The sequence below is a fragment of the Dunckerocampus dactyliophorus genome, chromosome 10, assembly GCF_027744805.1.
Source record: "Dunckerocampus dactyliophorus isolate RoL2022-P2 chromosome 10, RoL_Ddac_1.1, whole genome shotgun sequence".
In the NCBI taxonomy this organism is placed as follows: domain Eukaryota; kingdom Metazoa; phylum Chordata; class Actinopteri; order Syngnathiformes; family Syngnathidae; genus Dunckerocampus; species Dunckerocampus dactyliophorus.
Genome location: NC_072828.1, coordinates 28,033,734 through 28,058,162, shown reverse-complemented (window position 1 = coordinate 28,058,162; position 24,429 = coordinate 28,033,734). Strand labels below are relative to the sequence as shown.

The 24,429-nt window shown below is 39.5% G+C and overlaps 2 protein-coding genes across 7 annotated transcripts in view; one reads left to right on the top strand and one right to left on the bottom strand.

The window, feature by feature from the left end:
• Nucleotides 1-746: 746 nt before the first annotated feature.
• On the bottom strand, nucleotides 747-21,263 carry LOC129188424 (protein ANKUB1-like). 5 transcript variants are annotated; one of them, XM_054788887.1, is made up of 8 exons: nucleotides 21,079-21,263; nucleotides 7,362-7,425; nucleotides 5,756-5,891; nucleotides 4,374-4,502; nucleotides 3,438-3,654; nucleotides 3,012-3,126; nucleotides 1,238-2,041; nucleotides 747-1,167 (listed from the first exon to the last, which is right to left on the bottom strand). In XM_054788887.1, exons 3-8 carry the CDS (start codon nucleotides 5,843-5,845, stop codon nucleotides 1,086-1,088), a joined length of 1,437 nt encoding a protein of 478 aa, XP_054644862.1. In that variant the 5' UTR covers nucleotides 5,846-5,891; nucleotides 7,362-7,425; nucleotides 21,079-21,263; the 3' UTR covers nucleotides 747-1,085. The 5 variants fall into 5 exon arrangements, with proteins under 5 accessions (XP_054644862.1, XP_054644865.1, XP_054644863.1 ...); XM_054788890.1 differs by having other exon boundaries at nucleotides 3,438-3,531; XM_054788888.1 differs by having other exon boundaries at nucleotides 5,756-7,425.
• rnf13 (ring finger protein 13) overlaps nucleotides 8,657-24,429 on the top strand; it is a 44,397-nt gene continuing 28,624 nt past the window's right edge. Inside the window, exons 1-4 of one of the 2 annotated variants that reach the window (XM_054788892.1) lie at nucleotides 8,657-8,855; nucleotides 11,346-11,576; nucleotides 13,162-13,242; nucleotides 18,450-18,572. In XM_054788892.1, coding sequence (XP_054644867.1) covers nucleotides 11,463-11,576; nucleotides 13,162-13,242; nucleotides 18,450-18,572 — 318 coding nt within the window. In that variant the 5' untranslated portion in view covers nucleotides 8,657-8,855; nucleotides 11,346-11,462. Of the gene's footprint in view, nucleotides 8,856-11,345; nucleotides 11,577-13,161; nucleotides 13,243-14,198; nucleotides 14,315-18,449; nucleotides 18,573-24,429 lie in introns of those variants that run through there. The other variant, XM_054788893.1, reaches the window with a different exon arrangement.

The following is a 24,429-nucleotide window of genomic DNA, read 5'->3' as shown; positions in this document are numbered from 1 at the left end:
ATTTAAATTATTTATTTCATTTTTATGCCAAGGTTGTCCAAACTTTGGTACTTTTTATACATTAAATACTATTTTTATAAAAATATATTTTTATTTATAATTTTGTAAAAAAGCAGAAAATATTTATTTATCTTTTAAAGACAATGTTTTGTGTAATTTTTATTACGTTATTAGTTACTATTACTTTATATAATTTTCAAATATAATTTAAAATAATGTCTATTTATATATATATATACATTTTTATAATTTGTTATTATTTTTGATAAAAATGAAAAAATTCAGAGTATAAAATGTATTAATATAAAAATAAAAATAAGCATGCTCACCACTAATGATCAATAAGCTAATAATGTAATAATGTAAGCTAATCGTTGAACAGATCGGCATCACGGTGTAGAAGTTGTACGTAAGTTTCACTTTTCCGTTTCGCAGCAACTATGGTGCGTTCAAGGAACGCTGAACAAAGTGCAAAATCTCAATGTTTGATGAAAAAACATTATCAGTGAAGCATAAAGACGTAGAACAATTGTCGGCAACATAAAAATAGTGAGCTTTTTTTAACAGTGGTACATGTTTGTATTATCACGTATTTATAAATTATTACCAACTTTGGGTGAATGGAATGTTTTCTACAGAAAAAATGGCAGATTTTTGAATGAAAATGTGAAAAAAAGTTTTTGGGACCAAAAGTCAGCAAGTTTGCGGGCCCGTGAACGCTGAATCGCGACTGCGGGGAGCTACAATATTGTATTTATTATTCAGAAACAGACCTTTATTTTACATGCTGAAAAACTTGCAAGCAGATGCACAACACAGCAAGGGCAATAAGGCAGTGATTAATACCAGCCCTTCGTTAAATTGTTGTCAAATAATCCATAATAGCATACCCCTTGTGTCTCAAAAAGAAAGATAAAATATTGGGGAGTCATCATCTCATCGTCAACAGTCTAAGCCTGAGGTCAAATTCTCAGTTGTCCTCCTGAAGGACCTCTTCATCGTCCACTGTGTTGCATGTGTCATATCAGACGGAACATCCTCTTGTACCCGTGATCCAACTGACTGATTTGCATGAGACTGCAGAATCAAACCTGGCTGTGGATATGCTTCCTGGCAAGCGTCCGTGCGATGCTCAACTGCTTGGACCAAGACTTCTCTGTGAAGGTACTGCATGAAAAAAACATAGTTTACTTCTTTTCTAGAATACTTGAAGACATCTCAAAATATGATGTCAAACCTGGCCATGGTCAAGCAGTGTATTGCATTTTCTCTGGGCGTTGGGCCTTTTGGGTGCAACGCTGCAGTATAGAAACGGTCGGAGCTTGGTGATGCGCCAACAAATGCTTGCCGGGTGAGAGGTGGGAGTGAAAACTCCAGTCCGTCACTCACGTCGCCCGGTGCACTAACATTTTGGTTTTGCTTTGGATTTTTTGGATTTTGCATCTTAGTAATAAAGACCGCAGGTTTGACCAGCAGCTTGCTATGAAGACGTGGTAATGTCTTGCTTGTGGAGAGTTGGGATGGTTTGGTTCTTGCTCTCTTGGGTTTGGAGGACATCTTTGGCGTAGTGAAGCCATCTACCAACAGCACCTTGCAAGGAAAGGTGCTCTGGTATGGACCGGAGGCCATCCTCTGCTGCACCAACCGTAACCAGCGCTTCATCTGAAGGTAGACACGCACGGACAGGGACATATTTTGCAGAGAAATGATTGAGCATAGCTTTTCAGCTAAGTAGCGCACACACTCCCTGTGGCCATGCTGAACGGCAATTCTCAACGGGTCACGTCCTGCAAGGTCCCGACAAGCCAAGGTTAAAATGTTCTTCGTGATAAAGAGCTTGAGGATGAGAAGCTGACTGCTTTCCGCAGCTACATGGACGGGGCATCTGCTTGTGTCTGGGTGGGCAGTTTGGTGGCACCACTGGCGGTACGGATGGACCCCCACTGGTTGATCGGCATGCACCCCCTTTTCCAGCAGCCAATCCGCCAGCTCCAGGTGACCGAAAGAGGCTGCAATGTAGAGCGCCACCCGCAGCTGAAATCTGGAACAACAAGAAAACTAAAGTCAGGGGACGGATAGTGAAGTGTCAGTCACTTTTTGGGGGACCGAGGTTTGGCCCTCGATGCAGAGACTGAGACAAAGTCTTAGTGAGTTTCTCCTTTTAGGAGAAGGACTCGTAGAAGAATGCCGGCGATGACAACAATCAATACAAAAAATAGACCTCCACAAAATGGGAATTGGGAAACAGTCTCAAGAGGTGAGGAGCAGGATGACCAGAAATAGTACAGACGACAGGAATGAGCATAGCAATGGCAAACGCCAGCGATCCTTTTCTGCGAAGTAACATCCTATCCGCATCTTAATTCCTTTGTTGTTTTTTCAGGGTTGCGTGTGTAATGTGCAATTCTTGCAGTACTTGCATTCTCGCAGGGGCGCAGTTTTACAGAGTCAACTTAGTCAGAAACCACAACTGTCGTAGACCAGTTACCTTGTTATCTTGCTTTGTCACAATCGAACAATGGCTGTTAAAGAGAGAAGAGAAGTGGTAATGGACATGGAACTAATCGATGTGTTACAGTCAGTCAGTCGGTTTTATTGCAAATGTTAAAAGATGGCGAAGATGGGCTGTGAACAGGTTGACTCTTCGGAAAACAACGCCTTAGGTTTTCGGCAGAGAATTGCACGACACTTGCTCAAGCTTGACGTCCGAGGGAATGCCGTTGTGACTACACAGAGCAAAATCAAGGCTTTAGGCAGCCCTCCAGCAACAAGCATTACAGCTGTCCTATCTAGTCTTTGCGCATGAACTGATGAAGGTTTCTTGGCTGCGATTGATTCGACACAGGTACCACACAGCTGAAGAACATGGCTGTTTGCAGACTGAGAGCAGGTGAGGCTAAGAGCTCCATACAGCACCAGAAGGAAAGGGAACTCAAACAGAAAACTACGAACAGACAACAGGGAATACCTAAATCAACCAAAATTGTCACGCAGATCGTGACAAAGCTGACCTCAATACAGGCTTCTCCTGTGATATTTGACTCTGGACTGTGACTCTGTGGCCAAGGAGGCAACCCTGGAGGTACTCCACCCACCCATCCCATGTATCCAAACGAAGGATTGCACCTAAAGACAAAAAAAAAATCCATATTCTCTGGTCATGGTCATGTTTAGGGATTGGTTTGTTTGTTAGCAGGTTTTCTTAGGGCATTCGATCAGTCACAAACAGATTGTTCGGGATTGCCATTCTAGTTTGGGATTTTTATTGTACTCTGCCTACTTCAGCCAAGATCCATAAAGTCGTTTCCCAAGAAGAACCAATAAAGAAGTCATTTGGAATTTCTTTGAATGAAATAACACCATTTTGCTGAATAACTAGACGGATGTCTGTGAAGCTCGACATACAGTAGCAAAGCGTCTAATATAAAAAGCATTACCCACTCCGATGGCATAGTCTTGCAGAGTGTTGCAGTCATAAAGCTGAACTCCAGCAGGTGTAGTGAGTCTAAAGACACTGATGGGTAGTCCACTCTGTGCAGACACGTGCGTTTTCAGTTGAGACACGGACATTTTTAGAAGACACGTACTTCCCATGACTGGAAATGTTTCTCCCGTCACAGCGTTAAACACATACAACATCGGCTTCTGATCACTCTGAACAAAAAGATACACAGAGACAAAAGGGTATTTTACACACAAAAAAATATGTTTTTCTGTTTTAGAAATTTCAGGAAATGTGTAGCACGTAATATAGTCATTATCATTAGTAATGAAATCAGTGTTTCCCAGCATTTATTGAGCCAAGGCTCATAATTTATCTGATTAAAAATCTGACTGTTGTATGATTGACAACAGGTGGCTGCACAAACGCTGTACTGCATGTACCTTCTGTCAACTAGTGGAAGAGCATTGAATTGTTCTGCCTGTCACTATGCGTGGAAGGCATAATCAACAAATACACACTATATGTAAATAGATAACTACAGTTTTTTAAATAACATAATTGAACGATAATCAAATTTGATTTAAGAATAATTTTAAATTAAGGAAACAACATGGAAAAAAAGTGAAGAAAAAGTTTTTTAAAAATGTGCCTACATCTGCATTAATATATTTATCAACAATTATCTTTCTTTATTGAAGAACGTATTCATATTTTATTGTAGCTATCTAATGTATTATGTGTACATTTAAATGATGTACTACTTAAATGTATTACTATTCATCATTTTTTACAATTATAAATACGCTACAGTTGTTAAGTTGTTACAGAAATTCAGATTCAGTGTGTAAAAGATGTATCTACGCTGCTTTGTATTTACTTCACAACCCTCAACACGATTCCCAAACTGTTGCCTAAGAAGTGTGAATACCTTTACGAGGCATTTTATGGCGCTGCCACTTGAGATGCCGACGTCACACAGGGCCCAACAGTCGTGGAGTGCTGCGCCGCCATAGCTCAGTTGCAGGTTGTCATTGCTTGTATGCACAAGAAAGGAGTCCTGCAGAAAACAGAAAGAAAATCAGTCGTAAATTTACACATTTTTTTCTCCTAACTTTACAATTTTATTCTTGTAAATTTACGACTTCAATTCTCATAAATTTACGACTTTATTCTCGTAAATTTCCGACTTTTATTCTCGTAAATTTCCGACATTTTTCTCTCGTAAATTTCAGACTTCTTTTTTGTAAATTTACGACTTTTTTCTCCTAAATTGAAGACTTTTTTTCTCCTAAATTGACGACTTTATTCTTGTAAATTCATGAATTTTCCTCATAACTTTATGACTTTATTCTTGTAAATTTACGACTTTTTTTCTTGTAAATGTGCAACTTTTTTCTCGTAAATTTCCGACTGTTTTTCTCACAAATTCACGACTTTATTCTTGCGAATTTACAACTATTTTTCTCGTAAATTTCCGACTTCAAAATCTTAATGATTTTTTTTTTAATGCGGCCCCAATACTTCGTCGTAGTGTGAGTCATATTGATGAGGGACGGGGAGGGTTCTGTAGCTGACTCTAGTCTAATAATTACAACAATCACTTTTATTGCAAATGTTGATCCAAAATCAGATGGGAATATCAACGTCAAGGAGCAAGAGGGTTTGAAAGGGGAGGAGGAGGAGTGAACTGCGTGTCAAAACATTTTTAGACATTTTTATGAGTGTCTGAATTACCCGAAACAGAACCCCTAAATGCAGGGATCTATTGATCGATACCAAAATCCATAGTATCGCCCACCGCTGCATGTAATACAGATATCTTCAAAGTTGTGTAATAATCAGAAAAATGTTCACTGACTTATGGATAATTTTTTTACGTTCCTCCCGTGCCCCTTTAAAGATGTTTTGGTTAATGGCAGCCATGCTTTTCAAACAATATTTCTCAAATTCTACACGCATGTGCTTGTCATTCCCCTAAAGGCGTCCACCAAATTTTATGGTGATTCGGCTAAGCACCTTAAAGTTACAGTAGGTGTTTTATGGAGGTTTGTGAGAAATTTCAAGTCAATCCCACCTACGGAGTTTAATGTGGTGTATTTGTCTGAAAAATACCAGCACAGGCAATACAATTGGGTTGCGCGTTCTGGCACATTTTCACACTTTTGTGTGCAGCTGTTCAAGAGTACAAATGTTAGCTTACACAAACAAATACACTCATGTAATGACTGTACACGCTTTTCAGTTTAGGGATGAAAAGCCTGGGAATTTAGTAAATAAACAATACTGAATGCACGTTGGAACATCAATTACCTTCACCATCTGCTTAATGGCTCCGACAGTCTGACCTGCAGGGATATCAAAAGACTCCCAGGACTCATCATAGCAGAGAAAGATCCTCATGGCCAGAACGTCCGTCCTCGGTCTGATGGTCCTCCTCTGCGCCCCTCTGCGTGAGTGAGGGGTGCAGGGTGGAGTCAGTATAAGGTGGAGAGGGTGCCTGTCTGGAAATGACGCACGTGTGTGTGTGCAAAACAACCAACATTTCTTACCTGCATAGCAACTAAGGATGGGCGGATCTACAGTCTCCTGGCAGTAGTGATACCATGGGTAGTGTCAGTTAGATTTATATTTTTCTGTTATTTTCTCTGTTTTCAGTGTTTTTTGTTGCGTTGTTCTTTTGGTTATATTGCTGATATTATTATATGATGTTTATAGAATCAGGAAATACTGTAAGTTTAAGTTTGGCAAAAAGCCAAAGATTTTTGCTTTTGTTTACTTATTTTGCACTGTTGGCTCTATTTTGCTCAAACAATTGTATGTCATGAAATGACATAATTGTATTATTTTGTTGATATTGTTACATTGTCTTGTGTTGTATTTACATTGGTGTGAAAAAGTGTTTGCCCCATTCCTGATTTCTTATTTTTTGAATGTTTGTTACACTTAAAAGAACATCATACCAACAGTAAAATATGGTGGTGGTAGTGTGATGGTCTGGGACTGTTTTTCTGTGTCAGGGCCCTGAAGACTTGCTGTGATAAATGGAACCATGAATTCTGCTGTCTACCAAAAAAATCCTGAAGGAGAATGTCCGGCCATCTGTTGGTGACCTCAAGCTGAAACCATCTTGTGTTCTGCAGCAGGACAATGATCCAAAACACACCAGCAAGTCCACCAAAAACAAAATGAAGACTTTGGAGTGGCCTAGTCAAAGTCCTGACCTGAATCCTATTGAGATGCTGTAGCATGACCTTAAAAAGGCGCTTCATGCTGGAAAACCGTCCAATGTGGCTGAATGACAACAATTCTGCAAAGATGAGTGGGCCAAAATTCCTCCCCAGCGCTGTAAGAGACTCATTGCAAGTTATCACAAACGCTTGATTGCAGTTGTTGCTGCTAGGGGTGGCTCAACCAGTTATTAGGTTAGGGGGCAATCACTTTTTCACACAGGGCCATGTAGCTTTGGATTTTTTTCTCCCTTAAAAATAAAAAGTTTCATTTAAAAGCTGCATTTTGTGTCCAGTTGTGTTGTCATTGACTAATTTTTCAATTTGTTTGATGCTCTGAAACGTTTTAGCGTGACAAATGTGCAAAAAAAACCCAGGAATCGGGTAGGGTCGAAAAAACATTTTCATACCACTGTATATAATTTTCTTAGCATATCAACATGTGTTGGTTTACAAAATATCAAGGTGACCCTTGCATCCTTTTATTTTTCAGGATGTGGCTCTCACTGAAAAAAGTTTGTACAGCCCCGTTTTACGGTAAACAGTGACGGCATGTGCCTGTTTTTTTTTTTTTTGTCCCAAACTTCAGCTGCCGTTAGACGTTATTGTCAAGTGCTCAATTGTTGTATTTGTTTAAATCTCACTTGCAATTACGCTTTCTAGTGAAGCCACAATTGCACATAACTCACCACGACAGGTTTTGCAGCTGGTCTTCTATTCAAACCTGCAGCAATCTGACGTCATCCTCTCTCTCTGTGACACAAGTGCAAAGGAAAAGAAGTATTTATTGCTTTCGCTTTGTATTGAGGCGAGGCTACAGTTGTTTGAATGTCCTTTGATAGAATTTAACAGTTCTTCAGTAAACTTTTACAGGAACTACTCATTTGCATTTGACCTTTAGACGTTTTCATATTGTGGCATTTTTTTTAACACTACACAGGCTGACAAGTGGAGATGATTAAAATATAGGAGAAAAATGTGCAGGTATGCGAGTATATAATAGTCAAAGGGTTAAATTCTAAAGATAGCATACATGTAATTCTGTAATGATCATATTGTGTGTTTTTTTAATTTCAAATGCAAAACATGGGAATAAAATGTCTGTTGTATACAATTTTTTTCTTTACCTAAACCAAGAAAAGTTCAGATGGTTTACATTGTTTTTTTTTTGGCCAAAGGTAATACAACTGTAAAAATTTTGTATAAAAATATAGGGCAGTTGAGCTATAAGGTGCTTTAGATTTTAAAACAGGGATGTCCAAACTTTTCCCACTTTTTCCTCATACTGAAAAAAAAATCAAAGAATATTTATACATATTTTTTTTATTTGGTAAAATTTTGAAAAATTGTTATATATAAAATGTAAATATAGAGTAAATTATATTTAATAATATTTAAAGACAACGTTTTATGTTACTAGTACATTTGAGTTTTATCTCTTTACATTGTGCCTTTTTGCTGCATTTTTTCCACTTGTGCTGTTTAATTTTATTTCTAAAATGTGCTGCGGGCCAATAAAAAAATAAACTACAGGCCGCAAATGCCCCCAAGGCTGCACATTGGACACCACTGTTGTAAATAATTGTGCGTTTCACTGTATTTAAAAATACATTGTTAATTTTATTGAAACAGTCGAAAAGATGATGGATGAAATAATTATTCAATTGACATTCGATACCAGTGTACACTGCAAAGGACATTGCATAAACCTTAAGCATTTCCTGACCAAAAAAATACTGTGGCATATTGTTTTCACCCAAGAAAATGATTAAATGCCTCTGGAGGACATATAATTGTATAAAAATGGTGTATTAGTTGGTTGAGTGTACTGAAAATGGCAACAAAATAATAATTAATGCTACCGAAGTTTTGTTTGACTTGTCACGTGGAACGTGTTTACGTCTGCAATCACTTCCGGAAAGGAAACATGATTGACAGCTACTCTGTCCAATCGGGAGTTGAATGGGGAGGTGTGCGCGTGTGGCGGAAGTTTGTATTCTCCCATGAAGCAAGAAGACAGAGGAGAGGATTAACGAGACGGCCCGGTCGTTCAAACGGCGTGACGCTCGACCCGGATCGATGTCGAGTAACACACTCCTCCGGAGCATTTGTAAATAAATATAGCAATGTCCCTGTCAGGAGCTTCAATTGAGGATAAGAAAAACCTCCGCGAAGAAATCAAGGTACAGCCCCTGCTAGCTCACCAGTGTTAGCATGCTCCGTTAATAATAATTAAATGACGTCGTTTTTCTTGTTATCGGCTTACATTCAAAATGTCCACGGTCATTGTAATTGTGTGCAACAACGCAGAATAACATCAATAACAATCTTATCTCTCACTATCAGTGCAAATGGGCCCCGATTGTAATCTGTTTGTTAACGGATGGCTGAGATTTGTCTTGGTGAACACGCTGTAAATTCTAAGGTTGGTTTGTGATTTCATCGTTTGCGCGTTTTGACATCTAATCACAAAAATACAAATCGCTGACATTTACCCTGGAGTGTACTTTATAATTAAATGTCATTTGATGCCTGGTCATCTGTTCTCGGCTGTCATGGGACAACTTTCACTTCCTCCAAAGTTAATTTTACAATCTTATTTTGTTCCTTCAGATTGACTTGTTTAGAATGTTTTTGCAATGATGTGCCAGATTGCAGTAAAGATGATTGCAGTAATGGATTTGATTTGAAGCTATTTTGCATCAATTTTACGAGGCATCATGTTTTGCAAGGTAGATTTGCGTTAATTAGCATTACCATTACAGCATCAATAATGGATTTCAAACTGTTTTGCATTAATTTAATGATGAAACATTCTTTGAAAGGTACATTTGTGATACATGAGCATTCTCAACACTAAAATAATTTACTCTGTACAGGTTGCGATAAGGATTAGGATTATATTCTCGTAGATTGTATGCTATGGTTGATTTGTTTTGACACTTGAGCGCTCACCAGTCGCAACAGAGCAGGCTGGCCAAGAGGAGAAGAATGCAGATTTACTTTGTGCACAATTTGAGATTTATGAGTATTTTATCAAAATAATCTTACAGTGGGGCCCCGCTGGGATCCAGAATAATTTGAATAGCCCTTGAAATGAGCAGGATAGGGCTCCTTTCAGGAACACCACATGGTTTCATTTGCACAATTCTACAATTTGTCATTTAAAGTTTCCCACTTTCTCTGCAGGTGTCACCATTTTCTAATTAAAGGCATACAAATAGAGAATGTGTAGCAGTAGACATAATATACGGTGATGAAGTAAAAAGTGTAATATACTAATAAGGAAATATGAGTTAAAACAAATCTGATTGTATATTTTTTTTATTTGTTGTTGACGGGACAATCCGCCTAAACATTTATTTTTAAATACTTACCTATTTGCCAAGGGCCCTTGTAATTGTCTAACGGCGCCCCTGGCCAATACCACTCATTATAAATCAATTGAAAAATGTACAGTTAATCCATGTGGTTGGTATCTGTATCGGCCAACGTCACTCATAGATGATCGGTATCAGAATCAGCAAAATAAAAAACCCTGACCAGAGCATCAATATTAAAAACGACAGCTTTTTATGACATAGAAGAGGGAACGCTAAATTCTATTTTGATCTACAAACTTCAACTCTATGGTAACACATTGTTATACACCCTGATCATTTTGTTACGTTGTTTCAGATTTGCTAAAAGGGTACATGTTGAAAACAGGAAGTGAACAAATGTATTTGCAATTGATGTGAAATGAAAAGGGGGAAGGATAAAATAATCTGTTTCTTCCAGCTCCTTTTCGGACATGTGGAACTGTGAATTGTAACGAAGTATTCCAATGTAACCTGTATGCATGTTCCAAACAAAAGAAGCCATACCGTACCGTACCGTAATTCAATCCACAATTTCCTTTGTGGTGGTTTAATAAATAGATGTGCACTTCTATCTTGCTGTACAGTGTATTTTTCCAAATCGTCTGATAAAATTGTGCCTTATTCATTTGATTTTGAGACTGATTCTGCCCTCAAAGAACAACACTTTTTTTCTTTAGAGTTTTTCTTTACAGTTTTGTAAGAAAAATGGGGGAGGGGGGGCTGTTAAACGTCAAAGCCTCACTGCCGTGAGGTTTTCAGTGCATGTGGTTTACAATTAGTGCCACCTTAGTATTTTGAAGTAACCAAGTACCGAGTAGCTAAAATAGCTATGGTTTCATTGACCTCTGCAGTTAAACACGTATGACTTGGGTTTGCGTATGTACACCCAGTTGTCTGTACTGCTCTACGAGACAATAGCTGACACATCATGTCAGGAAACGCAATGGCAGGTGGCTTCTTTGAGGGATTTCTAAAAGGGTATTTCTGGGTTATACAGCGTTTTATTTTTTTCTAAATGAGTTTTGATGAAGAGTCACACGGCTGAGTCACAGTGACATGGCACAACTTGAAAGGGGATGTTGCAAACACATCTTTTGAGCAAAATGCCAGTGTTTGCAAAGGCACCAGATCAGATTTAAGTTTTCCAATCCGGGATTATACAATCACGTGCACGGGAATTTCCAGACGCTAGCAATACTGGGAGGTGTCCATGCAAAGAACACACACTTTGGGCTATCTTAAAATATAGGAGACGTTATTGTACTTGGCATTCTTGAATATTATTTGTGTTTTTTTTTTTTCTTTTTCTAGGTGTGACAACAACGGGTGCTATATCACAGTGTGTGAGCGTGTGTGTGTGTGTGCATGCACATTGGTGTTTGTTTGTGTAAGTGTGAGTGGTATAGCAGCTGACAACGTGATGCCAAGATGCTGCTGTCCCTGGGAATGCTGATGCTGTCGGCCACGCAGATCTACACCATCTTCACCGTCCAGCTCTTTGCCTTCCTCAACCTGCTGCCCGTGGAAGCCGACATCTCCGCTGTGAGTACCTCTGAGTGCGTTCACGTAACACAGCAGGTGTTTGTTAATACAGTAGAGCCCTGCTATTTGCTATATTAGTTCCGAGACCATCAGCGAATAGTGGAAAAACCGTAAATAATCGACACTCTAATAACGCCTGGATTATGCTCCTGCGTCGGTCACTCCTCCTCCTCCAAAATTTCTGCGTCGCTTGATGTTGACGTTCTCCAGTTTCGGATCAATACATTGTGAAGTGTATAGGTACTCGCCACTAAAAAATGATCGTGAAAGATGACTGATGCAACAGAATCTGAATCGGAGTCACAGTCTAGCCTGATTGTCAGGCCGCTGCGACTACCACGCTTCTGTTTCCTGTGGCGCCGCCTCAATCTCCCTCTGAAGCTAGTGGTGATAGGCAGCTTTGCTGTTCCGCAGCCCGCTTGGTCGTCCATTCCGAGATAATGCTGACGTTCCTCCAATGCCGCGTACACATAATCTACACTGCTTGCCTGTTGTAAATCCAGTAACGACTTGCGATGGATGAATGGATACTGTACAATGAATGTCTCATTCACAGCTGACGTTGCTTATTAACTCCCTTTTTGCACATCATTATGTCTACCAAGCGTAAGACAGGCTTTTCTGGTGGAAGTGCGCTGAGAAAAGGGAAAGCCATCACCATGGGAGGTGAAACTAGACATCATGAGAAGCTCGGCGAGAGTAGAAACGTCCGCCAATATTGGCCGCCCTTTTGGCCTCAGCCAATCAATTGTGGCGTCTATCATTAAGCATAAAAGATTGCATCCATGACCATGTAAAAGGATCTGCTCCTGTGAAAGTGAGAGTGATAACTAAGCAATGTGGTGGTCTTATTATTGAGATGGGAAGGTTGCTTGTGCTCTGGCTGGAAGTATTCCAGTTTGACCAAAAATCTGCAAATTTGCAGGGACGCAAATGCAAAAATCACAAAAATGTACTGTACAGTCGTCCGTCGCCACTTCGAAGTCTGAATATTAGCAGTAGTAATAGTAGCAATAGTCATTTATTGACGGTCCCTCGTATAAACTGCGGCACTTCCCATGCAAGTGGGAGTCAAGTGGCAACCAGATTTGAGGCGCATTACTGCACCTACCGTTTTGGAGTGTGTGCCGGAGCTATGAACGTTGTACGGCAACCGGATCGCCACGATCTCGTGGCGGACGCCGATTTTATCCGATCTTCAAAATACATCGGATCGGCAGCCGATCCCGATCCTGAACATCGGATCGGGACATCCCTATTTATGTCTTATTATCGCTAATGATGTCTACATTACTACATTAGGTAATACGAGTGTATAGGTGACTATCGGGGTGTTATTTCATGTGTACCGGGCTCTCAGAATGGTTGAAAAACGTATTTAGAAGGTCATAAACTGGTTTCTATGCTCGAACTACGAGATTGTTCCATTTTTTAATATTGAATCCTACTTGGCAGATATTCACGGTGGGTTCTGGAACCAGTTAACTACGATAAACGGGGGACGACCGTACTCTCCTTTTTGTGTCGTGTCCGGATGCTTGAGCATCGTAAATGATACATTCTTTTCATGTTTCTTACCTTCCAGTACTCATTTGACAACAAAACAGAGAACTTTGATGACCTCCCTTCACGCTTTGGGTACCGACTACCCAGCGATGGATTGAAGGTCAGTCTGAAGCATCTCAGGTTTATTTTTACATATTTTTGACCTCCAAGTCCAGATTTTAAAAGTATTTTTCCCATAAGAAAAAAAAATAGAAATAATCCATTCCATCAGAAGATCTTTACTAACTGTACAGACATTGCAAGTAACATTACACACACGTAGGGATGGCCTGATACCACTTTTTCATGTCCGATAGTGATACTGAGTTGTTGTATATCATCCGATACCGATACCAATTTCATACCAATACTAACCTTCTTTTGTCCTGTCTAATAAGTAATAGATTTGTATGCTTTTACTTTTAACTCTCAGGAGTCCACCACCTTGTATCTGTTTTATGCAGGCATAGCATGATGATCTTTGAACTTGCGTCAAAAGTGCAGACTTCACACTGCGAACGAGTCTTCAAATGGTGTAAATCGGCCAAGTAAAACCAGAGTTGTGGGTGTTTTTAAGCCCAATGTGTTAATACACTATGTCAAAAAAAATGAAAAAGGGAAACCAACCATGGCAAGAAACAGTTTTGAAGGTGAAATAAAAAGGTAAACACAAAAGTACGTAAAACCAGAATCCAACTCTGGACTCCAAAAGGTTGACAACGAATGTGGTGATGGTTGCAAAAGTGCAATCTTTAACATTTTTAATTGTCACACAAGTATAAAAACAAGTTAATGGTAATGGTAAAAGATTAAGACTATGTAATCCTTACCAATTATTAGGGTCACAAAAACGCAATATAACATCCTTTGACGCTTGCTGAACTAAAGTTCCACAGGATGTGCTGACTTCTGCTTTAAACTCAACTTTAGGTGTATTTTGGCCTTTTTGGGGCGGGGGGTGCTGACAAATTTTCCACATGATTTCTATGTACAGTTCATGAAGCGCTTTACAGCCTGTCACCAGGTACCACTATAACCCCTGACCTTTGTGGATTTATTGTTTCAACCCACCTGCAGCACCCTCTCTTGCATCACAAGGCCACACTAGGCTGTTTGAATGTGGAGGATTCCCCCTCAGGGCAGCAGTCGGCCGACAAAGCCATCTTTGTCTCCGCTTACACAACTGCTGCTGTGTACGGTCAGCTACACGCCTCCCACAACACCACCACGAGTGTAACGCAATGCTCTGCTTTGGGATATTTTTGTTTGATTATTTATTGTTGGATCAGGGAGTATAATACAGCATCATAATGCCAAAGCAGAAGCTTGTATTGCTTCATTGTTTCAGTCTGAGTTTTTATTGAATACGATGGCTAGAATCCATGTGTGCATGCATTTATTGGTAGAGATATTTGGGCAGAAACTATGGCTGCACAAAAAAATTGCAGTTTATCACAAACAAACGCTGACGTTTTGTCATCGTCTTTGGCATGATGGCCGACACTTCCTCCCACTTACTCCCTCCACTTCCCTATCCCCCAGCGAGCGCACGTGCATGTATGTATACATACATGCACACACACACACACACACACACACAATTAAAGGTGGTAAGGGTCCATGGATGCACCCTCACCATTTGGGGCGTGTTGAGTGCAACATCCGGGTGCTGTCGTATGACGTACTTCTCAGTGCGAACACACTTACGCACTCAAAAAGCAAAAAGCTAAGCGTAAGTACCGAAGTGCATGAACTGAGACACAAGTGAGTCTCCAGCATGACCCAGAAGTTACCCCAGTTCATCAGCATTCTTATCCAGGCTCAGTGCGCTACATACACTGTGCAAACTTGATTGGAGATAAAAAGAAACTTATGGTCTGCCTAAAAAGCAAACTCCGGCACTCAGTCACACTGGGTCTTAATCGGTTTACAGGAAACCCAAAGTAAATAGGCATGCAAGGCGGTTTTTCCCCCCCGAGATAAGATTAAGCCTTTTAACTGCTCAATAATTTCCCAGGGCAGCACAGTGTTTGCATGTCTGCCTCATAGCCAGGAGGATCTGGGTTTCAATCTTGACCTGGACCTGTTTGTGTGTGGAGTTTGTAGTCCAAAAACATGTATGTTACTTAGGTCAATTGTAGGCTCTGCAGGGTGTCCAAAATCTTTGCACCGAGGGCCACGTAGTGAAAAATGAAAGGATGCCAGGTTGTAAAGCAACACATGTAGATGTGCTAAGAAGTTATATTTCAGGAAAAAAGTGCATCTCGACTTTGACATAGGTGAAAAAGCCTATTAGTATCGACATGTCTTTGCATTTTTCCCCCCCTTTTTTTAATATATTCCAAATATTTCAATGTCCTTCTTAAATAATTTTTGTTAATTTTCTTTTTGTAATATTATGACTTTATTTCCATAATATTTTGACTTTATTTCCATAATATTTAGACTTTATTCCCATAATATTATAACTTTTTCCCCAACCTACTTTTACAAACATTACTTTTGTTTAATTGAACTTTATTTTGTTGTTTGTTTGTAACAATATTACGACTTTTAAAAAAATAGCATTTTTTTTTTTTATATATTTCAACCCTACGCTACTAAAATGATGTTATTTTTCCTCATAATATTCTCATAAAATTGGGGAAAAAAATTCTCGTAATATTTTGACTTTATCTTCATGACATTGTATCTTTTTCCGCAACCTAATTTTCCAAAAATGACAACTTTTGTTTTGTTTGTTCATAATATTGTAGAATATTGCTCATATTATGACTTAACAATTTTTTATTTAAACTTTATGCTACCAAAGTGAGGTTAGTTTTCCTCGTATTATGACATTATTCTTGTAAAATTCCAACTTTTTTTTGTTTGATAACTTTTTTCTCTTTAATATTTTGACTTTATTCTTGTAAAATTACTGCAGATTTTTCAATTTTTGCAGATTATTATTTTTCCCCCCTACTTGTTAAATTCTATTTTTAGAATGAGCCACGGGCCTATTTAAAAAACAGCTGGGGGCCGCAAATGGTCCCCGGGCCGCACAGGTGTACAGCATGTGTGTCCATGTCTCCGTAGATGTGAATATGAGTGTGAATGGTGTTTGTCTCCATGTGTCCCATTTTTCTTACTGTTTAATGCAAACATGTCTTCTACCCCTTTTTTGGTACTTCGTGTAATATCCTTACTCGGCCAACAGAGGGCTCTTATGTGCTATGTCGTGCCTACGTCCTGTTTTGCTGCATTTGGCCGACAGAGGGCGCTCGTGACACTGCTTTCCACAGTCAGTAGGGCAATGAGGCAGTAGCACAGTGACGTCATTAGTAGGGAAGGCACTCAGAGGTGAAGGGTAGGCAGGGTTCTTGGTAATTACTCAAGTCCTGTGCTTCATGTGTAGTTTACACATGAAGCTTATCACTTATCATTTGCAGCTTGCTGCTATTTTGGTGTTCTGGAGTGTATAAATATGGTGTGTGTGTGTGTGTGTGTGTGTGTGTGTGTGCGTGCGTGCGTGTGTGTCTGGAGAAAAAGCGGTTGTATATAAGCCTGTGAGAGAGGAAGTGCTGATGTTCTGTGACATACATGGTGGTTTTTTGAGCCGCTATCTTAAAGGACGCTTGACTGCTTCACACTTCCTGTCAAAGCAGCGTCTGACTCTTGCACATGCAAGTTCCCTGTCCCCTTTCATCAATTCTATGTGCTTATTACACACTCAACTTCTTTTTCTCGCCATCTTTCTGCTTCCCTGCTATCTCTTCGGTGTTCCTCATGAGCTTCTTATGTTTTTGTCTGTTTTCACCTCGAAATTTACTGTTTCCATTCCCACTCATCACTCTGTCAGCGTCTCGTCCTCGCTCTCATTCGTCTCAGCAGCTCTCTCATGAGACACTTCACAAGCTGTTGGAAACGAGACTTAAGGCATAAAGCCAGACAGATAGAGAGGGGGAAGTGATTAGAGTTTTTTCGGGGGAAAGCGACAGACAGACGACCTTATATGACTGATGTGGAAGATAACACTATATTGTGTAAGGACCAAAGTCTCTTAAAGCGCCGGCCATCTCCAAACACATTTTGGATCTCGTGGTGGTGATCTAACTTTGTTTTGGCCGACTTTCAACACCAAATTTTCCATTCCATTCCATCACAATTCAGAGTTTTAACTGTCTCTATCACAAAACCTTTAACTCCAAAGGCTTTACATAGAAACACACAAACCCTTATTATTTACTGCAATAAACCTTGCAATTTAGGTGAAATGGCTTTCATTAGGAACACATACACATTTCTACCAGATTATGTCATTTTTTCATGGTTGGCCAAGGGACATAAAACCAAAAAGTTAAATTGCTAATACATGAAAAACCGTATCACTGAGAATATTGAGCATTTTCATTTTTTAAGGCTTTCTAAAAAGTACATTGTGTAAAAATGAATAGATGCTTTTGTGTTTTGTTTGACAAGAACTGGTTAGTAGAGAAGTCGCAAAAAACATTTGCTTTCTTTTTTTAAATTTTTTTAATTACAGATCTGTTAGTGGCCATTTTTGGCCACAAACACCCTGAATGGGTAGTAAAATTTAACAACACTAGTAGCTTTAATCTCAAACGATTTGTAACGATCTTCGTTGGACGTCAGTGTTTCCCATACATTAATTTATTGGCTGGGGGCCGCCACAAATAAATATGGGCCGCCGCAGATAGATTTGGCGCTACCTCTTCACCCCGGCTCATAAATATTATAACACACATGGTCGGCCAGAGAATAAGAAGATGGAGCAGGAGGAATTAGTGTTGCCAATGTAGTGACAAACTCCTCTAGATACTCCTAAAAAATAAGACTATTGACAAATCTAGTACCGACTTTTGGAGAGACATGAAAGCACATATCGCTTTTCTCGTCGAGTGCAGCTGTGGGCCCCACCCTCATCTAAAAGCACTCACACGCGTCTCCGTCTTGTTTGTGTGGCAGAAGAATTCAATTTGTGCAACCGAACATTTTGTTTTGTTTTCCAATGTTTTTTACTTACCTTTTTTCAAATGCGTCACAGCCAATTATGCAAATTCGATGCTCACATGAATGTCCTGGAAATGCTGCTGTATATTTTTATACATATTGTAATTCTGCCAAACTACGTTTCGTGGCCTTGTGCTTGTTTGTGCTGACATTACATTTCAGTCTAAACTAATGTAATGTTTGACATTCATGACCTTCTAGACGCTAAAAAAAACCAGCCAGACTCTGGAATGCATGAGAAAATCCATGATGTCCAGTGGGATACATTGTGGTTATCAACATGCATGTCACAAACGACTAATGTTATTCCCGCAGGGTTTCCTGATCGGCGCACGGCCAGCGAATGCGTGCGAGCCCATCGATCCCCCTCCCCGGGACAACTCGACAGGAGCCTTCATCGTCCTCATCAAACGCTTTGACTGCAACTTTGATATTAAGGTACGCCCCCCTTCTCACGACTTGGATATTAGTGTTTGCAATACAGTGTATTACTTTCTGAATGATACAAGTGTATCATGCGACATTGCCCGTGTTGACCTTTTTCAAAAGTTTTTCCCATTATGACAAAATGGGAAACTGTCCCACCTTATAAGTGATTCATTTCAACAGCAGAGTTGAGCCGCTTTTCGGTTTTGTACTTGTGTTTGTGGTTTAGCTTCTCTGAAACGGCACTGTGAAAACAGGATGTTGTCATTTCTCTAAACCCGATATCCTCCAGACAGCACATACGTGCCTCTGCCTCATGTCTAGTGCATGGGTGTCCAAAGTGCGGCCCGGGGAGCGTTTCGGCCCGCAGCTTGTTTTTTTATTGTCCTCCGGCATAGTCCATGCATCCATACATCAATTTTCTATGCCGCTGATCCTCACTAGGGTCGCGGGTATGCTGGAGCCTATCACAGCTGACTTCGGCCGAGAAGCGGGGTACACCCTGGACTGGTGGCCAGCCAATCGCAGGGCACATACTGTATAGACGAGCAACCATTCACACTCACATTCATACCTATGGACAAGGGAGATACCCAACCGAGATTCGAACCCAGATCTCCTTCGGCATCGTCAAAGAATACAATTCAAGACGTTATAAGCCCACATGAGAATGTTACCAAGGTTTGTGTCATATTGAAAAGAAAAGAAAAAGTTAGAATAGGGCAGTGCTCCTCAAATAGTGGGGCGAGCCCGCCTGGGGCCGGGGGGGAGTGAGAGGCAGGGAGGACTTTACCTGCCAACATGTGTGAATTTGTCCACTCAGCATGCAATTTGACTCTTGAATACACTTTTATGCTTCACTGCTCTCTGTTTGGTTGCATTTTGCTGGTTTCAGTTTTGAGTTCAGTATGTAGAATACAGATAATTAAATAGATGTTAGCAGTTTCTCAACAGTATTTCAAATCGGGGGGGGGGGGGGGCCGAAAACATTTCTGTCCCCACTGGCATAGAACAACGTGCATACAGTATGTTGACCTTCAGTACTTCACTGTCGTTTTAGTATTTTCCTGTGAATTTTCAAATGTACCGTTTTATCAAAAAAACCTGACAAAAATAAAAAAAATATATATTTATTTGAATTCCTGAACAGAAAAGCATCTAAAGCCGTTGGAATTATGCATTTTTTGGTTATTAGTGAAAATTAATTTTTTACGTCAAAATATTGTATATATTAAAAGATATACTTATAGGTATATAAATATATAACATATTGTAAAGAAAATAAAGATAAAAAATGGAAAATATTCTATTTTCTCTAATACTGTAATTTTTAACATTTTAAACGAGTTCTATGTTTTCCCATTATTTATATTTTATATATTATCAATATATAAAATATTATTATATATAACTACTACTACTACTAATGTATGCTATTTTATTCCCATACATTATAAATATATAAAATATATTATGATGTATATTATTAATATATAAAATATTGTATTAAATCAAATAATTAAAAAAATGAAAATATTTGATATATTATAAATATATCAAATATTTGCCAAATAAGTAACCATAATATATTTAGTTTCAAACATGTTTTTGATAGTTTTGCTAAGCACACGTTAGGATTGTACGTGTGTGATGGGAGCATACAGGAGTTGTGGTACAGGAAGAGATGCTGACTTGAAGACATGAAGACGTGACGATAGGTGACCTCCATTAGAACCTTAACTCACACGCACACAAGGCCAACCACAGTGACTGTACAATGACTGGACAAATTTGGATACAGCGGAACATCGGGGGTCCGACACAGTCCTTTCTAGGACGCTGGTGGACTTATGAGGGGGGGGTGAGTGTCTGTGTGAGGTATTGCTGCAATATTGTAACGAGTGGCACGCTGCTGTACTGTATGTCTATGCCTGGGAGAAAGAGAAGAGTAAACGTGGACACATTTCACGGTAGAACAAGACACTGTGTAAACTTTGTGGAGCCATTATCACCGCTAAAAACACATTTTTAGCTAAAACATTTTAGCGCTAAAAACACATTTGAACTTGAAGCGGCATATGCGTGTCGTCTTGATAAGTGAAGCGAAGAGAAGTGACAATTTGCACAACAATCTGTTATTATTTTGGTATCTTATGTTGAATTATACTGTAGGAGCCTGGTGCGGTATGCAGAGTTGACTTGTTACTTAATCCTGTACTTGTAGTTCCTCACATTAGTCAAACATTTATAGATTAGAATCAATGATAAAATGTTGAATTACACATATTGTCTGCGATAACTATAGTGAAAGAGTTGATGTAACTGCAGGCCACAGTGCAATGCAAGAATACCAAGCAGTGTTGCCATGTTTATAGTGCAAATAAAAATGTGTGCAAAGGGGAAAGTCATTAGTCCAGTTGTGGGACAGAATGCATCCTCCGGCTCACATAAACACAACAGCGTGGTCTAACATGTTATTTTTTAAATATTCACTTCTCAATTAAATCCAGATCCTCACCTCCGTGTCCTCCAGAATGTCGTCACGCTGCTGCCTGGCGGATCCCTCTGTGTCCTAAAGTGTCCCCCTCTCTGATTCCTTTGTATCACTGCACACAAACACACCACAACAAATATAAAAGTAGGCTGTCCGTCCACACTTGTGGTAGGCTTTTTCTCTGTGATTCCACACCGTAGCACAGTGTAAACATGTTAAATCAAAACAGCAGCGAGCTGCCAATCACAACTGGTTTTCCTCATGTGCATACAACAGGATGTGCAGTCTGGCTTGGCACGGTGTTAATTTGCACACTGTTTGCCCAGATTGGAGATGAAACGCTGCTCACTTTGTGGTATTTTGTTCTTTCATCATTATTCTAATAAGCTGGCGTTTCCGGTTCTGTGGCTTTCATTGCGTTTCCTCTTTGCCATCATCCATACCCTTCTATGGTGGCATCAGGGGGAAAAAAGGCACAGAAAATGCAAAATAAACTTTTAAGTCTTATAAAATGTCTTGCGAGATGCTGACATCTTAGTTTCACGTTGAAGGCCACATGCTTTCCTTTTAAAGAAATCACATTGCTTATGACCATTATCATCATCATCATTACTGCTTTATGTATTTATATTGTATGACAGAAATATTTTCAAAAACAAAAATATGTTTTTTTTAAATTCCAAAAGACAATCTTTTTTGCCCAATGTATGCGTTCTGTAAACATTTGCTCTGCATGCAATTGGAGTTTCTTATTTTTATGTTGTCACAGCCCATTTAAAATAAATATGAATTTCAGGTTGGCGCCTTGACTTCGGATTGCAAGAAAGTAAACACATAAGTAAATAACGAAATGTGTAATAATCAGAATAATATCACGAGGCAATTACACATTCACCGTAATTCCTGGACTATAGAGAGCACGGGTATGTTAGCCGCACCCACTAAATTTAAAGATAAAACCGGTCCATAAACCAGAGGTGTCGTAACATTGGATATTTAAAAACACACAAAGATTTTTTTTTTTTTACTTTTGATTCAATTAATGCCTTTTTCCAAACCGTGCCAAAGTGCAAACAGTGCGTGAAAGATGGCTCGTTTAAACAGTAGCCTACCAGAAAAGTCAGTCATTGCCGTCCTCCCCCTCCAGGGAACTAAAACCACTAAAGTCGCCTTCTCCAGTATCACAGTTGAACAGCCTCATAATTCCTTTGTTACACACTTTGTCAGTCTCTCGCTCTCTTTTTGTCGCTCTGGGAGTTACTTTTGTCTCGAGCCATGTAGCTTGAGCCATTTAGCTATCCTCTTCATCATGCCGCAGTCCAGCCTTTCAAACCCGTTGGTGATAGTGGACGGTTGGCAGACAAGAAGCTGTAGTAATTCTACACTTGATCAAACTTACTTCAAGATGTGTCCGATCAAAAACATGAACACTGAAGAAGACTTCAAAACGTAATATTAGCTACCACTTCACTCGTCCACGTTACTACTTCCTGAAGCTGCACTCTAAGCATCATGGGAAATGTAGCCATACATGAGCCACATCGCTTTACAAGCCATAGTGTTCAAAGAGACAAAAAAAGTAACATTTTATATTCCAGTGTATGGTTTCACAGTCTCAGGCTACGCCCTCTGAGGGCAAACATAACTGCAATGTGGCCCACGGTGAAAACGGGTTTGACGCCCCTGCACTACAACATAACTACAGTAGAGAAGCACTCTGAGAGCGCAGCCCTCCGCCAAACGCCCATATTGTGATTCACACCAAAATAATAATACTACATTTTTTGGATCAGTCTTTGATATTTTGTAGAACCTGTTGGAAACTTGTCCTGTATTTTTTTTTCCAAGTGCTATGACCATTTTTTCTGGAGTTCTATGCACAAATGCCGAAAATGGTCCCATCTCGCAATGTTAAAGAATCTTTTTTAAAAATGATTCTATCCAGATGGTGATCCGGATCACCCCCAGAATTTAATCAGTTCTTCCATATCCCATTTCCGACAATTCCTGAAAATTTGTATCAAAACCCATTCAGAACGTTTTAAGTTATTTTGAACACAAACAGACAAACGCCGGCAAAAACATAACCTCTATGCTGCGCTTGCGCTTTGCCCTGTGCTTGGCGGCGGTAACTACAAAATGGAACTAAAGTACCTGTGCAGCCCGGTCAGCATTTATCAAGCACAACCAGCTAGTCTGATTTTCCTTCATGTGTTTGGTGCTTTTTTTGCTAGTGTGGATGTGAAATGGCTCTTAAATGCATTCGATATGGCCTTAGAAAGTCAGAAAAAGTCTTAAATTTGACTTTTTGAAACTGGAGGAGACCCTGTTTTAATAGAAATGAATAGACATAAAGACAAAGTAATCCATCAAATAAAAAAATGGCTCGCTCATTGACGGTACCTTAATGCACGTAAGTCAATTAATTCCTGTGATTGCTTTTTCGTGAGCTGATGAATGGTAGGCAATGTGCCTTCAGAGCCGCTGACTCTGACCTTGTATTTGAATGCAGTCTTATTTACTTGATATCCCTTTTATTAAGATATGTAAGCTGCACAGAGAGGAGGGAGAAATGATGCAAGGGAGGTGAACGGGAGAAAGAGTGAGGGCTAAGAACTGGAAGAGGAGGTGTGAATATTTGCAGAGATAATATAAGCATGTCAAATCTTGGCAGCCTCCTCAGCATCCGAGCGTTGTGTTTTAGTTGTTTCTTCAGCTCAGCTTACCTGTACATTCATTCACCCTCTCATAAGCCCGTTTCTTTGTTTCCTTCTTTTCCACTTTTAGTGACTGTAAAGCAGCCAAACAGCCTTTTAAGGTCAAACTGCGCGACACACACTTTTATGTTGTCTTTTGCTGATGAGAACATCTATCGTTACAAACCATTTACTCAAGGAAGAACCGCCCCCACAGACCGCGTCTCATATACACACACTCACACACATTTGGAAGTCAGGGTTTAGCCCAAATGTCCTTACATTCCTGAAATGTTTCCACTGCTGAGACATACCTGAGAGAGCGAAAGAGACACGCACACACACACAGACAAGATGGAGTATAAGCAGATTCCACTTCAAATAGCTGATTTGTGCACATGAACACAAACGTCTTAGATCATTGTAATTTAAACTCCTCACCCCCTTACTGAGCTTAGTGCTTCAGCGGCTATTTATAGTTTGTTATTGGAAAGGAAAAATACAGAAACAGGGCTCTGTACTAGCTTTTTTTTTTTTTTTTAAATTTAACTAAGAGCACAGTGGTCCCTAACTTAAAAGTCAATTTCAGAAAATTGACTTTCACAGTAAATATCCACACTTCCTCCCGTTTTCACTGTAATTACTGATAAATAATTGAACAAGAAATGGGTCTCAAACT